The sequence below is a fragment of the Ctenopharyngodon idella genome, chromosome 24 (genome assembly GCF_019924925.1).
Source record: "Ctenopharyngodon idella isolate HZGC_01 chromosome 24, HZGC01, whole genome shotgun sequence".
NCBI classification, from domain to species: domain Eukaryota; kingdom Metazoa; phylum Chordata; class Actinopteri; order Cypriniformes; family Xenocyprididae; genus Ctenopharyngodon; species Ctenopharyngodon idella.
The window spans coordinates 15466856-15482659 of NC_067243.1; the positions used below are offsets into that span (position 1 = coordinate 15466856).

At 35.4% G+C, this 15804-nt stretch overlaps 1 protein-coding gene across 4 annotated transcripts in view; it reads right to left on the reverse strand.

The window, feature by feature from the left end:
* The window catches only part of gramd4b (GRAM domain containing 4b), a 40581-nt gene that overhangs the window by 10372 nt on the left and 14405 nt on the right, over positions 1-15804 (reverse strand). For all 4 annotated transcript variants that reach the window (XM_051884307.1, XM_051884309.1, XM_051884308.1 and 1 more), the window contains exons 4-14: positions 7886-8006; positions 7675-7733; positions 4473-4608; positions 3321-3346; positions 3049-3140; positions 2609-2700; positions 1503-1551; positions 1337-1408; positions 1208-1251; positions 653-762; positions 404-558 (exon numbers count right to left, since the gene is read on the reverse strand). In XM_051884307.1, the coding sequence (XP_051740267.1) occupies positions 404-558; positions 653-762; positions 1208-1251; positions 1337-1408; positions 1503-1551; positions 2609-2700; positions 3049-3140; positions 3321-3346; positions 4473-4608; positions 7675-7733; positions 7886-8006 (956 nt within the window). The remainder of the gene's footprint in view (positions 1-403; positions 559-652; positions 763-1207; positions 1252-1336; positions 1409-1502; positions 1552-2608; positions 2701-3048; positions 3141-3320; positions 3347-4472; positions 4609-7674; positions 7734-7885; positions 8007-15804) is intronic.

Sequence of the window (15804 nt, forward strand, 5' to 3'; positions counted from 1 at the left end):
AATACATACAATTAATTAAATAAATTAATAAAAATAAAATAAAATAAAATAAAATATATACAAATATAATATAATATAATATACGCTATATATATATTTTTTAACAGCTTGGCCAGGTCACTCTTGATTTCTCATATATTATTATATTACATTTTATATTATATTATATTATATTATTTTATATATCATATTATATATTCTTTTTGCCAGCTTAACCAGCTCACTCTTGAGTTGTATGTTGGTTGAATAAAGGCTACTAACTAAAAGAGGAAGTTATCGCTCATTTTCAGTCATAACTGATAAGTTCTTCCCCACAAAGAGACAAAAAGGAATCAGGATTAATATTTTACAAGCTTTTTGAAACTGAAACAATGGTGTTGCGCACGCGAACAGTTTCACTCACCCGTCTGCTCAGTGTGGCGTTGTTACGCTCTTTGAGCTGCGGGTCTGTGGGTAAGTTGGCCCATACAATGTAGGGTGTGTCGTACTTGTCCCTCAGTTTGGGGCAGCTTTTGAAGATGAAGTCGATGATGAAGAATTTGATGCCGGCATAGATCCCTGAAAGAAATGAAAGTTAGAGACTTGAGTATAAAAAAATACAAAAAAAGCAGCACATTAAAAATGTTGTCACATGTCAAACTGAGTTTCTTACCAATCATGAACCCCATGAGTTTATATGGCAGTAAACAGGAAGCGATAAAGGCCATCCACAAACCAACATACAGTTTCTGTGTGATTTCAGGCTGCACCCACATGAACAGACTGCAATGCAATGCACATCATACATATATGCATGTAAATTTACATTTACATACTTAAACAAGTCAGTACTACCAAAATATGATCAATATCATGGTATGGGTCATTTTAAATAATCAACATTACGCTCTCACAATAGTACTTTTTTAAAATAATAATAATAATAATAATAATAATAATAATAATAATAATAATAATAATGATGATAAAACAAAAATATATTTTTATAAATATATCACAATCATAAAATAATCCAGTCAATTAAATAATTTCGAATTTATTTATTTGGAACTTGAATAAAATAAAAATATATATAATGCACAAGTTAAAAATGTTTCTTGGTGTTGAATTTTAAAAATCAGCTAAAAAAAGCAGAATCGAATGACATCTCAACCATTATACATTGTCGTACCGCCCATCCCCACAATTCAACACCTCACATACTCACTTTTTGATCTTTTCCAATACGTCTGCCATCTTTCCAAATAGATTCTGTGAAAAGACATCACTTGCGCGTCAACAGCTTTATGTGTGAAACAAAATGAAAGGTGTCTGCATTACACCGCAGATCACTTACCTGTGCTTTCTGTGCAACATCCAACACTAACTGGAACTTCTCTGAGACCGTAAGATCTTCCTTCGGAGGTTCCTAATAAAAAGAGCACAAATGAACCATTAAGCCTTTTCAAGCAAATTTGAACAGCTTACTGATGTTAATAAATCAAAATGTGGCTAATATTTACCACTGGTTCGGACACCTCAGGCACAATGCTCCACTGTATCCTCCAACCTCTGAAAAAATACAGACAGAACTGTTTTATCAAATTTAAATGTAACATTTAAAGGATTAGTTCACTTTTATATAAACTTTTGCTGATAATTTACTCACCCCCATGTCATCCAAGATGTTCATGTCTTTCTTTCTTCAGTCGAAAAAAAATTAAGGTTTTTGATGAAAACATTCCAGGATTTTTCTCCATATAATGGACTTCAATGGACACCAAACGGTTGAAGGTCCAAATGACAGTTTCAGTGCAGCTTCAAAGGGCTTTAAACGATACCAGACAAGGAATAAGTGTCTTATCTAGCGAAACGATCGGTCATTTTTGAAAAAAAAAAAAAAAAAAAAATACAACTGTATATGCTTTATATAAACAAACGTTCGCCTTCTAAGTGCCTCCGCCAAAACCGCATTTCTGTATTCTCCAAAATGTTTACGTTGTATGTCCTTCGCCTTTCCTATTCAACTTACGGAACGAACGCAGCGGCAGTTACATTTTTTCCGTAAGTTGAATAGGAAAGGCGTAGGACATACAGCGTAAGCTTTTTGGAGAATCAGAAATGCGGTTTTGGCGGAGGCATTTAGAAGGCGAACGTTTGTTTATATAAAACATAAACAGTTGTATTTTTTTCGAAAATGACCGATCGTTTCGCTAGATAAGACCCTTATTCCTCGTCTGGTATCGTTTAAAGCCCTTTAAAGCTGCACTGAAACTGTAATTTTTACCTTTAACTGTTTGGAGGCCACTGAAGTCCACTATAAGGAGAATAATCCTGTAATGTTTTCATCAAAAACCTTCATTTTTTTCGACTGAAGAAAGAAAGACATGGACATCTTGGATGACATGGGGGTGAGTAAATTATCAGCAAAAGTTTATTTAAAAGTGAACTAATCCTATAAGTCTTTTAAAAATGTAATGGTAAAAAAAAAAAAAATTATTTTAAAATTAAAAAAATCTAATAGTAAAAGGGATATATAATTATGGATCAGATCCCATGTCATGCAACCAGCACATGGGTTTGTGAACTAGTTGTGAATTGAACCAGTGATAGATTATGTCGGACGTACTTTGCTATGAGGTAATTCAAGGACAACCGCAGAATGGCTAAAAATAGAAACATGGGGATAACCCAGCCATGCCAGGCAGCATTCATATAGATCTGTGGAAAAGATGAGAGGGAAGAAGACATTAAAATGAAGGATGGCATGTCAGACATGTTGAACCACCATGTGGCGGCACTATATATCTACATGTTTGTATTTTAAGATCAGCCAACTTTTATCACACTGACCTAATAAACATTAAACAGTGCAAACAGATTAGTTTAACCTGAGGTGGGGCTTTTCCGTATCTGGTGATGTACAGGCAACAAAGAGCTTGGCAATAAATTTTATTTGCTTTAATTATGGTAGTAAAACAGACACTTTGGACCAGGTGGCTACATAAACATGATAAACAGTGATGAATAGTGTTTGAGGGGTTTGTGTGGGTGGTGGGCCGTGCTCACAATAAAGGCGATGGCTGACGTGTAGACAGAGTACCAGCTGGATAAGGCAGAAAGGTTCTTCATGAAGTTAGTTACAGGTTTAGCACCCCGTTCTGAAAACACACACGTGACACACAGACCAGAACACAGTCAGTTTCATGCTCGTGACACAGCAGAGGTGATGTGAATTAAACACAGGCTGACTGGGAATTAAAATGGGGCTGCAATCTGTTAAAATTTCTAGCGTTATGGCTTGGAGGGGTTTTTTGGGCTGCAGTATAAAAAATACTTACTGAGTCGTCTCATATTTTCAGTTAATCTGCAAAGAGGAGAAAAGAAAATTAATTATTTAATGACATCCGTTGGGAGGGTGAAATTATAAAGCTAGAAATAGCATGAACATTGAGACTGTAAGCTGGGCTGACTACAGTAGAGACGTGACAGTGAATGACCTACCTTGCTCTACGTTACAATAATTTAAGATGTATAAAATATTCAAAGTATAAAACAGAAAATCTAACAAAAAAGGTATGGGTTTTTAATTTTAATTCTTAAATAAATAAATAGAATTAATAATTTTTAATCACCCCTAGCAAAATTACATCCAGGTCATTCCTATTATGCAGCACATTTTCATGTTTCCATTATATACGTCTGAATATATTGGATAAAATAAGAAACTTTTATCAGTTAAAAAAAAAAATGTTTTAAAGAGGGAAATCATGTTAGTTTTCTTTTCATAAAATTGCAATTAACTGAACATAAAGCTGGACTATAAATCATGAAAATCTCAAATTTATTTTGGTTTTAAATAGATATTGCCATTTTGTCATGTCGACAAAAACTGGCAGTTTATGAAATAATATTCCAGGAGTTAATTTGTTTATTTATTCAAAAAGTTTCAAACAAAACATATTTTCTTGGAATATTTTTACAATTTGTAATTTTTTTTCTTATGCTCACACACACACACACACACACACACACACACACATATACACACACAGTATTATATCATAAAATAAAACAAATGTAATTAATCATGTAATAGTGTGTAAATATGATAATAAGCATTTTAGTCTGAACCGATTTCTCCATAAAAATGTTTTTGTTTTTCTTATGCCCTGTTAGTGTTTTTTTTTTTTTTTTGATGATTATAATATAATATAATATAATATAATATAATATAATGTATACATTTAAGTAATTTAATAGTGTGTAAATAACTTAATGTTTTAGTATATTTGACCAGTCTGGTATACCTTTTTATAGAAATGCTTCCTCAAAATACAACACAAGCATACATTTTTAAAAAGTAACAGTTCAAAAGGTACTGCATGACAGGAATGACCCATGGGTTGAGCGGTTCTCTGTTCAACCTGCCTTCAAAACCTGTAAATTATTAATCTAAACAAACCAAAGGAGGCTTTATTTGGGCTGCTCACCTTTTAGCACTTAGTGGTTCCTCAGTCTCGACTGTATTCTCCTCAGGCTGAAAGCGGAAGTCTTCGATATAAACACCAAAGCGCTCATAGAGCCATTTCCACAGCCGAGAGCTTAAGGTCTCCTTCTGTTTGTCCCCTGTCAGTTCAAAAACAGAACAACACTTCAATGCAGCATTACAGACATTTAACCGATTCACACTATGAACATCTACAACCTAAAAAGGGTGGTAATATTCTCAGAATTCAATTGAGCATTATCACAAATGTTAATCTAAAAGAGACAAACGGCTCATAGAAAGTGACACTTCTAGTGTAGAGATACATTCAGGATTAAAGTATGGTGTGAAAATCAAGAGGAAGCCTTGTTTGGGCTTTTATCGGCCATTTCAAGGGATGTTTAATTATAGGTGAATAAAAAAACTCTTGTACATAAACTGCAGTTGACAAAATAATAAAAGAATGAACTATGATATAACAAAATATCTGAAGCATGAAAGAAAGCAAATGTCAAAAAGCTAAAATCCGCTATCATATCAATCAGCTGAAGCGATGGATAAACTATAATTATGTTCCTTCAAAATAAGAGCACTGGTTCTCATTCACTAATAAAGTGTTGTTAAGCGCACAGAACAAAATTGCCACACAAAGTTTCAGGCAGAACAGGTGCATATGCAATTCAATTTATTCTTCTCGTTCTAATGTTGATGAATCCGGATTATTCTAAATGAGGGACTGTGTGCCCGCAGCTAGTAGTTACACAACGCCAAACCATCTCCCAACAAAACACAAATAGCAAGAGTAAAGCCAAATGTGTCATTCTCAAAACCAGATAAAACACAAAAACATTTTATTTAGGTGTAGACTGCATGTAATCATGTTTTGGACCACTCATTATTATGCATTCACCAATAAAGGCTGCATTTTTGTGCAGAACACATTCCAGATTACGATATGATGCATATCTTTTTTGTTACTCAGATATAAGACTTATTGTAGGGGGGTTAATAAAGGCCTTTTGAAGCGAAGCGATGTGTTTGCGTAAGAAAAATATCCATATTTAACATGTTATAAAGTAAAATAACTAGCTTCCGGCCAAATGGACTCCACTTACTTACGCGACGTACTATGTTACATCCTACGTTATACATCGCATAAGTTACGCTGTAGACACAAAAAGAAGCTGTATGGCTGCTTGGTCGGAAGCTAGTGATTTTACTTTATAACGTGTTAAATATGGATATTTTTCTTACACAAACACTTCACTTCAGAAGGCCTTTAGTAACCCCCCGGAGCTGTGTGGAGTACGTTTATGATGGATGGATGTACTTTCTTGAGCTTCAAACAGGTGGTTTCCATGCATTGCCATTATAAAGCTTGGGAGCATCAGAGTGATTATTAATGTAACTCCGATTGTATTCGTCTGAAAGAAGAAAGTCATATACACCTTGGATGGCTTGAGGGTGAGTAAATCATGGGGTAATTTTCATTTTAAAGTGAACTAATCCTTTAAGGCCCGATTATAATTCATTTTCCGCATTTTGCCTTATGAAGTATACTCATTTGGCTGTTAGCGTGGAAGGACGCATTCGATGCGTGCTCGCTTTCTAGTGGACTTTGTTTTCAAGCACTCAAGTCACTCGCACCATCCAATGAATACTCCCTCTGGTCCGTGTATCTTTTGGTCATTCGTTTTTTTGATTTAATATTGAAATCGGAAAAATGAAAAAACTGCATCTTTTTTGTTTTTAATTTTTTTCAAACAAAATGAAAAACAAGAATTCGGCTTGATTTTTTGTTTTTCGTTCAGGGGTAGAAAATGAATAAACAACTTGAATATTTGATCTCAACATGTGGGCGGGAATGAAACACCCCTTTCCGCTGATTGGTCAACCAAACATTAAATGGTGCCGTCATCAGTTCTTCCGCAGTTCAGCGCAGCAGAATAATAGTCCTTCGCTGCGATGGATTCTTAACGCGTTTATTGCAACTACATTTAATCTCTTTCTCATCAAACAGTCAGACGAATGAATGGCTTGACACATAGGCTACCATATCGAGGCAGAGCCTAGACAAGGTTTTCTTCTGTGTGTCCATAAATTCAGCATTTTACACGTGTTTATCTCAGAAATATTATTATTATACTAGTTTATCTCAGAAATAACAATTTACCTTGCACCTGCACTGACAACTACCTAATAGCCAACACTTTTGTCACACTGCCTGTTTTATCATTATTGCCTAAAAAAAAGTTATGACTTCTGTGTATGATGACTTAAATTGCTACTGCTTTGGGCTTCACTACCATATCTCTGTGCTGTCCCGTGAGTTGCGCAGCGTTGCCACACAGATTTTGATAGGTGGTCAGCAATAATAAAACAGGCAGTGTGCCAAAAGTTTTTGCTATTAGGTAGTTGTGAGTGCAGGTGCGAAGTAAATTGTTATTTCTGAGATAAACTAGTATAATGATAATATTTCTGAGATAAACATGCGTAAGTTGCCGAATTTATGGACACAAAAGAAAGCCTTGTCTAGGCTCTGCCTCGGTATGGTTTGTGTCAAGCCATTCGTTAGTCTGGCTGTTTGATGAGAAAGAGATTAAATGTAGTTGCGATAAACGCGTTAAGAATCCATCGCAGCGAAGGACTATTATTCTGCTGCGCTGATCTGCGGAAGAACTGATGACGGCACCATTTAATGTTTGGTTGACCAATCAACGGAAAGGGGTGTTTCATTCCCGCCCACTTGTAGAGATCAAATATTCAAGTTGTTTATTCATTTTCTACCCCTGAACGTAAAACGAAAAAGGTGCCGTTTTTTCATTTTCTGATTTCAATATTAAAATCAAAAAACGAATGAACAAAAGATACACGGACCCCCTCTAAACAACAACAAGCAAAAGTGAATATGATGAAGTATTGCTTTTAGAGATGTCAAAATTTCCATTTGTAAGTGGGTCTAAAGTGGAGCTGTAAAATCGATTAATCGCGATTAATTGCCTCCAAAATAAATATATATTATAGTGTGTATAATTTATATTATATATAAATATGACAGAAATTTCTTAAATGTATACATGCGCGTATTTAAATATACACAGTACACACACATTATATGTAAACAAACACAAACTTTTATTTTGCGTTTAATCGATTTTACAGCCCTAAAGATTATAGATCTATAAGGAGGATAAACTAAGCTTTACCTGTTCCATTGACTGAAGTGACTTGTGGCTTTGGAGGTGGAGGTGGTGAATCTTCTAGTCTGGACCAAGCACACTTATTGTTTAGAAAGTATTAACAACAAATAAATATAGAAATAACTAAAAAGGAACATGTATTGAGTTATATAATGTAGACGTGCCAAATGTTGTTGTGGGAAACTTCTATACTGTTGAAAAGCATCACCTCCCATACCTGGATCTGAGAATTTCACTCATTTTCTGCTCGAGATCGACTCTTTTCGTTTTCTCTTTCTCCAGCTCCAGCTTCAGGGTCTCGACATTTGTCTCCTCTCGGAGCTTCCTCAACTCCTCCTCTGTGAGCAATACACAAAGAAAACAGTTCAACTGCATGATTAAAGGACTGAGGAGATTGTTGTTGACTTCAGGAAACGCAGTGGTGTGGTTTCGCTTGAAACCTTCAGCAAGCTTGAGGTCTATTTGGCCACAGAAATCAAATATCCAAGTAATACAAAGATGAGTCAGCTGGTCATTGTTGTAAAATAAACCCTGACAGCATGATCAGGATCTTGTATCAGTTTATTTTGCAATAATGCCTGGCTAAATGTTCATCTAGGCAAGAGGAGAACTGCCTCCCCAACTGAGCCTGGTTTCTCCCAAGGTTTTTTTTACTCTATTTCTGTCACCTGATGGAGTTTGAGTTCCTTTGGCTTACTTAGTTGGGGACACTTAATATTTAGTAATATTGATTTGACTGCTCTCACACTATCAGATGAGAACAAAACTGAGCTGAATAATGACACTATTGTCTTCTGTATAGCTGCTTTATAGCTGAATAGAACTTGTTTCATAATGAATGAACTTTACACAGCTGTTTAACTGAATTGAATCCACACTGAACTGAATAATGACATTATTATCTTGCTTACAGCAGAATTTGAATCTCTTATTTTGATAAAGTTTGAATAATAGTTTTGTTACTTTCCGGTTTATTATTGTGAAGCTGCTTTGAAACCATTTCTTTTGTATAAAGCGCTATACAAATAAAGGTGACTTGACTATTGTGTACAGCTTAGCAAATACGTAAACAAATAAATATGAAATATTGATTTAAAGTTATTTTATTCTGATGAGAGACAGCAAAGTGATAACAGCTTTTTTAGAGCACTTATACAAACTTATCTAAGAGCAGAATGATACAATTGACCAGAATAAAGTATTTCAGTAATAAGAAACCTGTGTTATATCTAAAAAAATATTAAAAAAAAAATATATATAAATACATCAGTTTATCTAAATGTACCTGAATAAGCTGAAAATTAAGACATTCATGACCATTGCCTACATATAATCTGCACACATTTTCTATATTTTCTGAGCCAAATGTGCGGGAAATTCATTGGAATAGAGGTCATGGTAAAATGTGTTTTAAAAAAGAGGGAAAAAGTATGCACATCCAAATTATCTCAGGTGCAGGATCAAAAAGAAAGATATGAAAATAAACAACTGTCACCATTTAAACATGGCTTAACTATTCCCTTTATTAAAAAACAAAACCAAAGCAGTTTAAAGCTGCTGAAAGCATTTTTTTAAAAATATATTGTACAAGGTATAAAACTTCCCTAACACCTGACAGATATCATAGAAATGACTAGGCTCTAAGCACAGCAAAAATAAATTAGAGTGCAGCCAGTGCAGAGCGCCAATCAGAAAACATGGAGGTGGCTCTCTGCCGCTTTAAATGACATTTAATCAAAACCCTTTCAGTATGCTGTTATAATGAGAAAAAGCAAATGACTAAACATGTCAGTTACAGATTTGGGTACCATTTTGCAAATGACAGAATTTCGAATTGTGTGGAAATCTGTTGTGCTTTCTGCAGAATCCTGAGGGTGCAGATTCAGACCAATTAAGTCATTCTAAATCTCAAAGATGACACAATATTAAGCGCTCTCACAGGGCAGGACACTCAGCAGAGGAAGATGAGACACTTCATGCTCAATTTCAGAGAACTTAAAGGGTTAGTTCACCCAAAAATTAATTACTCATCCTTGTTTCGTTCCACACCCTTAAGACCTTCATTCATCTTCGGAACCCAAATGAAGATCTTTTTGATGGAATCCGAGAGCTTTCTGATCCGCTATAGACAGCAATGCAACTACCACTTTTCAAGGCCCAAAAAGGTACTAAAGACATCGTTAAAATAGTCCACGTGACTAGTGGTTCAACCTTAATTTAATGAACTGATGAGAATACTTTTTGTGCACAAAAACCAAAACAAAAATACAGACATTATTCAACAATTTCTTTTCTTCTGTGTCAGTCTCCGACGCCGTTCACGAGCACCACGATGCATGCGTGTGATGCTGATGCAGAAGCTAATACTAACACCGTGTCTACACCGGATGCGACAAAAGACAATAGAACCCATTATAATCAGTGATGCCGTCTGCACCGGATGCGGCGCGACGTGAACAACAAATCTCCGACAGTAAACGAATGCCACTTTCAATTTTTGATGTACTGACACGAAGGACAAATGCTTTGCAACGGGCACTTTGTCGTGTCCAGTGTGGACAGCTTTTAGCTGTTGCGTTGCGAGCGACAACGGTCATGTCCGGTGTAGATACGGTGTCAGTCGACGTTCTGATGTAGAACCTGGAAGCGCTGCACTTAGGGCTGCACAATTAACGTTAATCGTATTTTAATCATGATAACAATATCTGCTTCTCTTGATTGATTACAAATAATCGTCATATTGGCCCGCTCGTTATTTATCCTGAAAACGTGTTTTTTCTTTGGGATATGCTTGTGGTTGCCAGATGCAAAGAGCTTAATTCCCCTAAATTGAGCTTTTCCCTTAAAAAGATTTACTGTCTTCCCGGTGTTTTACTTCATCTGTGCAATCTCGCAACTCCGTCTGTGCACGCGCTCCCTCTAAATGCGGAAGAAGCGCTGATGGTCTGAAAACAAACGTGCGCTGGAGTTTAGCGATCTCCACTGCGCAATTCTGCTTCAATGAAAGTGTCATACAGCCAGACTTTGTTTCTTTATAAGCCACTCGTACTATTTGTGAGACTAAATCTGCCATGATCAAACCTTCAGTGATGAATTTCAATGCAACACGGATCTCCATTCTCCACCTTACTGTTTGCAGAATGCTCTTTTGCAACCTATGTGACAATTCAATCGGGAAAATGAACATAGTTTGGAATTATTGGAAATAATATTAGGAGTTTCGTTGTTTTATCTTTTGAAGTTCCTAAAGGTTTTACCAGTTTTCATAATGTTAATCAATTGAAAACGATCCCACCACCAGGGACATTTTTTTTTTTTTTTATATCAAAGAGCATCGTTCTTTGCTTTACCAATTTGCAGGGCAATCTGAATCTGTGGTTTGTCTCATTTGCAAACGAATTGTGTTGCTTTAAAAATCTAATGTGAATACAGATTACAAAGTGTTCACCAAAACCATGTGTTTTGTATTGATTTACCATCTAACAAAGTTTTTTTTTTTTTTTTTTCTTTACCATCTCACGAAGTTATCATAGTCGGTTAAATGAAGTCGGTGTGCCACCTACAGGCCTTTTGGGTGAAGTTTAGGTTGGTAAAGAACTTGTAAAATGGCCATAACTACATTACCCTTTTTGATAGAGTAATCGTGATTAATAATCGTGATTATCAGTTTAACCATTATCGTGCAGCCCTAGCTGCACTGTTTACACAATGTGTAATTTATACAAAGTGTAACGTTATTTTTGTGTTTTTTTTGCTCATAAAAAGTATTCTCGCTACTTCATAACATTAAGTTTGACCCACTGTAGTCACATGGACTGTTTTAATGATGTCTTTACTAACTTTCTGGGCCTTGATTGCGTTGCCTTCTATTAGGGATCAGAAAGCTCTCGGATTTCATCAAAAAGAGCTTCATTTGCGAAGATGAGTAATTATTGACAGTATTTTCATTTTTGGGTGAACTAACCCTTTAATGATTCTTGAATCAAACATGTAACTGCTTGCAGAATCCTTGATCAAATAAAAAGGAAAAATACATTGTCACAGTTCTTCTAACAGCATTTTGAAAACTTTTTGCCTCTCGACTCTCATGCACCAGCACAATAGCCCTGATCGAGTACTTTTTCTGCCTGCCCTTTATTGCATACAATGCCTGCTTCAAGGTTGCCTGGAACACAAGCCCATCTTCATCTATAATTCAGCAGTTCCCGAGTCTCCCACAGAGGCGCTATAGTCATGATAAAGACCCCCTGCTGCTGACTCAAGGGCAGGTGTGCTAAAGAGAAGACATCTGAATACAGATGATCAGTGCAGACCCCAGGGGCCGTCGCTAAACCCGGAGCTAGTGGACAGAGGGACTGAACAAGCTGTTTCACAATGATAAAACAATAGATTGAAATGAATATTTATAGCCTGATCTAATCCCCCGTGGTATTCTTCACTTTACAGCGTGTTCAGAGTGTCAGAAAACTAGAAGGAAAGCAAATTTAGATCTAGTTGCACAAAAATTACAATTAAATGATAAAAATTATAAATAAGCCATATTACTATTACTATTAATAATAAGAATAATAAAGAATAAGAACAAACCACTTACAGATATCCTAATCTCCTGTTACACGTCGTGCAAAGGAAATGTTTAGGAGCTTTACATGAATAATCCTTTTGGGAACATTTGCTAGATTTATGCTTTTTTTTTTCTGGTATGCAAGCTCAACTTCACTTTCAATGGTTACAGTGAAATGTGGCAGAATTAATCATGTAAGCAGATATTAATCCTTGCCATGCTCAAAAGCACTAAGTCTTAGAACAATATTTTTGCTGCAATGTACAAATGAGACACTGGACTCAAACGGCACTTACTGTAAACATAATGGTAAGTAACTGTAAACCAATAACCCGTAAGTCAACAGGGAAATGTAACACAATCTCAGTGCAACAAAATAGTGTTAAAACATTGAGGAGTTGCTTAGTCACAATGTACTTTGGTTACTTTTACACTCAGGTTAAAGGTAAAGGTATCATTTCTGTGCCACTAGTAGCACCAAATAGAACTGAAAAAAAAAAAAAAAAAAAAGTAATTATCTAAATAAAGATTTTTTTAAATGTTAATAGTTAAATGATAAAGTAATTCCATAATTAACCCATAAGAAATCAGCACATTGTTTGGGCAGTAACTATGAGGAAGGAACTTGAAATGTAAACAACATTTTTATGGCTTGATAAGGACACATTTGTTCTGTTTGCCAGATTGGATTTTGGCCGACTGTGCTGCCCTTTCTGAGATACTGACATAAAAACGTGAGCCTCAGCTCACGCTAACTTGCTAGAGCAAAAAAAGATAGAAAAAAAGATAGCATCTAATGGCCCATTTTCACTAAAGCAACTAAGCATATGAAAGCCTTTCTGACTGACAGCATCCATTCACATAGTTCACAAAATCAGCCGTGCCTGTCTCTGCCAAAAAGGCCATGGACACAATGGCAAAGGCTACACAAAACCATGGACCAATGCTAGCTCATCACAGAGCCATCTGATATAATGAATATGTGAACTACTCATGTTAAGCTAGAGCATCATTATCCTTCAGAAAGTTGAATGGAAAAAAAACAACAAATAAACGAAAATAAATGATCAAGGAAGTATATGTTTGAAAGATTCATCTGTCTTTCATGTTGATATTGTGTATGTTTGCGTTGTATGTTCTGACTGAGCAAGGAGTCACTTGCAGTCAGCACAACTCTATTGTAAAACTGAGACAGCTGCAGCTTCCAAAAAGGTCACATCATATGATCCAAGAACAGTGACACGAGGGATGAGAAGTATGAAGATCTGTCTTATGATCTTATGACCGTTTGTTACTGACCCCTGGCATCTACCAACATCACAAGACTCAAGTAACTGGTTAAAAGATCTTCGGACTTCACGTTCATAAACGTTAATAGTACTACACTGCTATATAATGCACTGCTGCAATACTTGATTCTGATCATTTAAACACTTGAATATAATTTAATAATATTATATTACATATTTTTATTTAAATAGGTAATTACATTATTCAATTATAAACAATTTATATATATATATATATATATATATATATTCAATTTGATTTCTATACACATGCTGGCGATTTAAATCCGATTTGATATCGATATCGATTATTTTGGATGTAGTATATCAGATACAGTACATGGCAAACAAATTCTAAAAAAAAAAAAAAAAAAGAAAAATCTCTCAACTAATGCTGTACTACTTTACTATAATATTGAAGGTTAAAATTAACTTATTTATATGCAAACACTTAAATTACACTCAATGATGTTGTTTATAATAAATAAAGTTTAGAATTACATAATCATATTTCTACTCCAATTCATTTTTTTGAAATATGAACATTTAAATCGTGGCTGTCATAACTGATTTATTCAAACAAGCATTAAATATTGAAGAACATTAAAAAATTATAATGAATATGTAACAGTGCATATATTTATCAGAATGCTGCTCTCTAGAGTTCATTTTTCTAGCGGACTAATGAGTTTATGGTCACTGAATGTTTTTCTGAGGTAAATGTGACGTTACGTGACATTGTTTACAAGCTGTTTTATTGACGTCTTTCCGAGGTTGAAACATTGATTGAGCGATTACATGAGACATGATACGGATTACGGTAAGTTATACTGTATATTTTAACATACCTTCAGATGTTTATTCATGTTTATTTCGTGCTGTAACTGGTATTAAAGCGGAGGAGAGGATGTTCACATGCGCTCTGTGCTGCCGCTACAGCGATCTGTCACGTCACATTGAACAGCGCCAAAACGGTATTTATTTTTTGAATATCATAAGAATATCATCATTATCATCAATATCGTCAAGCACAAAGATTATTGCGATTTATTGGATGGGAGGCGCGCTACATGTTCTGTTCATTCATCAACTGAAAACAGACTAGACTAATTGATTCTTGGGATTTAAGAATCGATATCGGTTCGTAAAAATGAGAATCGATTAAAATCGAGAAATCGATATTTTTTTATTCAGCCCTAATATATATATATATATATATATATATATATATATATATATATATATATATTATGTTATGTTATATTATAACCCATTTCTGAGTCACAACCCACTGATCTAAAGAGCATCCAAATCTCTGACATCACCTCATATAACCCTGCAGCAGCATCATACAGTTTTAAATCACTTCTGCGCTGTAACTAAGTCAAAGACAGTGATTCGCCAGGTTTTGCCTTTTATTTGAGCGGAGAGGCTTCTGTTGTGTAATAAACTATTAATAAGTCCAGTCTGCTTATTTTGGGCAGCAACAATTTGGCGGCCCAGGTCTGACCTTTTGCTGCTTTCCAGTACTGCAGTGCTCGAGGGCAATTCGCATGCACACACACATATACAAAATACAAACTCAGGGTCTAAAAATAGACCAGACACTCCCAACCTCGTAATACACAACAATGTTCTGTTTAAGCCGATCTAATGAATAGGGAAACTGAATTATCATATGGGGAACAAGATATTATCATGCGTCAACATCCTGGAAAAATCAAAAGATAAAGAAAAAGATGATACTACTACAGAAAACGTCTGTTGTTTGGAGGTGCGTGTGTGTGTGAACCCCAGCGGAGGGCTAATCTCAGCCTTTGAGAGTCTCACTAATTGAAAAGTGGTACAGGTGAGAGGGATCAGCATTATATATGTTTATCACTGTAAGGTGCAGGCTGCTCCCGTCCTAATGAGAATGATCTCACTCCACTGCTCAGGGTGATAAACCCACAGACACACTGAGCCATCACCCATTTAGCTTGAGATATATTGCAGATCTGGAGGCCTGTGAGGACAAATCACTAGTTCCCAAAGATCTGTTTCTAACAAATTCTGGATATCCAAGTTAAAACTCCATTTTAAAACATAATTGTTCTTAAACATAAATCCCAGCCTGGCTCATGAATATTAATTAGGTAGTGTACAGTCCTAACTGACTTGGTGAAAGTGGCCGTATGTTAGGATGACTGTTCACCACTTCCACTTTTGTCGAGTCGACTGTCAATGCAACCAATTCTATGACAGCTGCCTTAAAAGATCGCTGACTATGCAGACAGTGGGCTG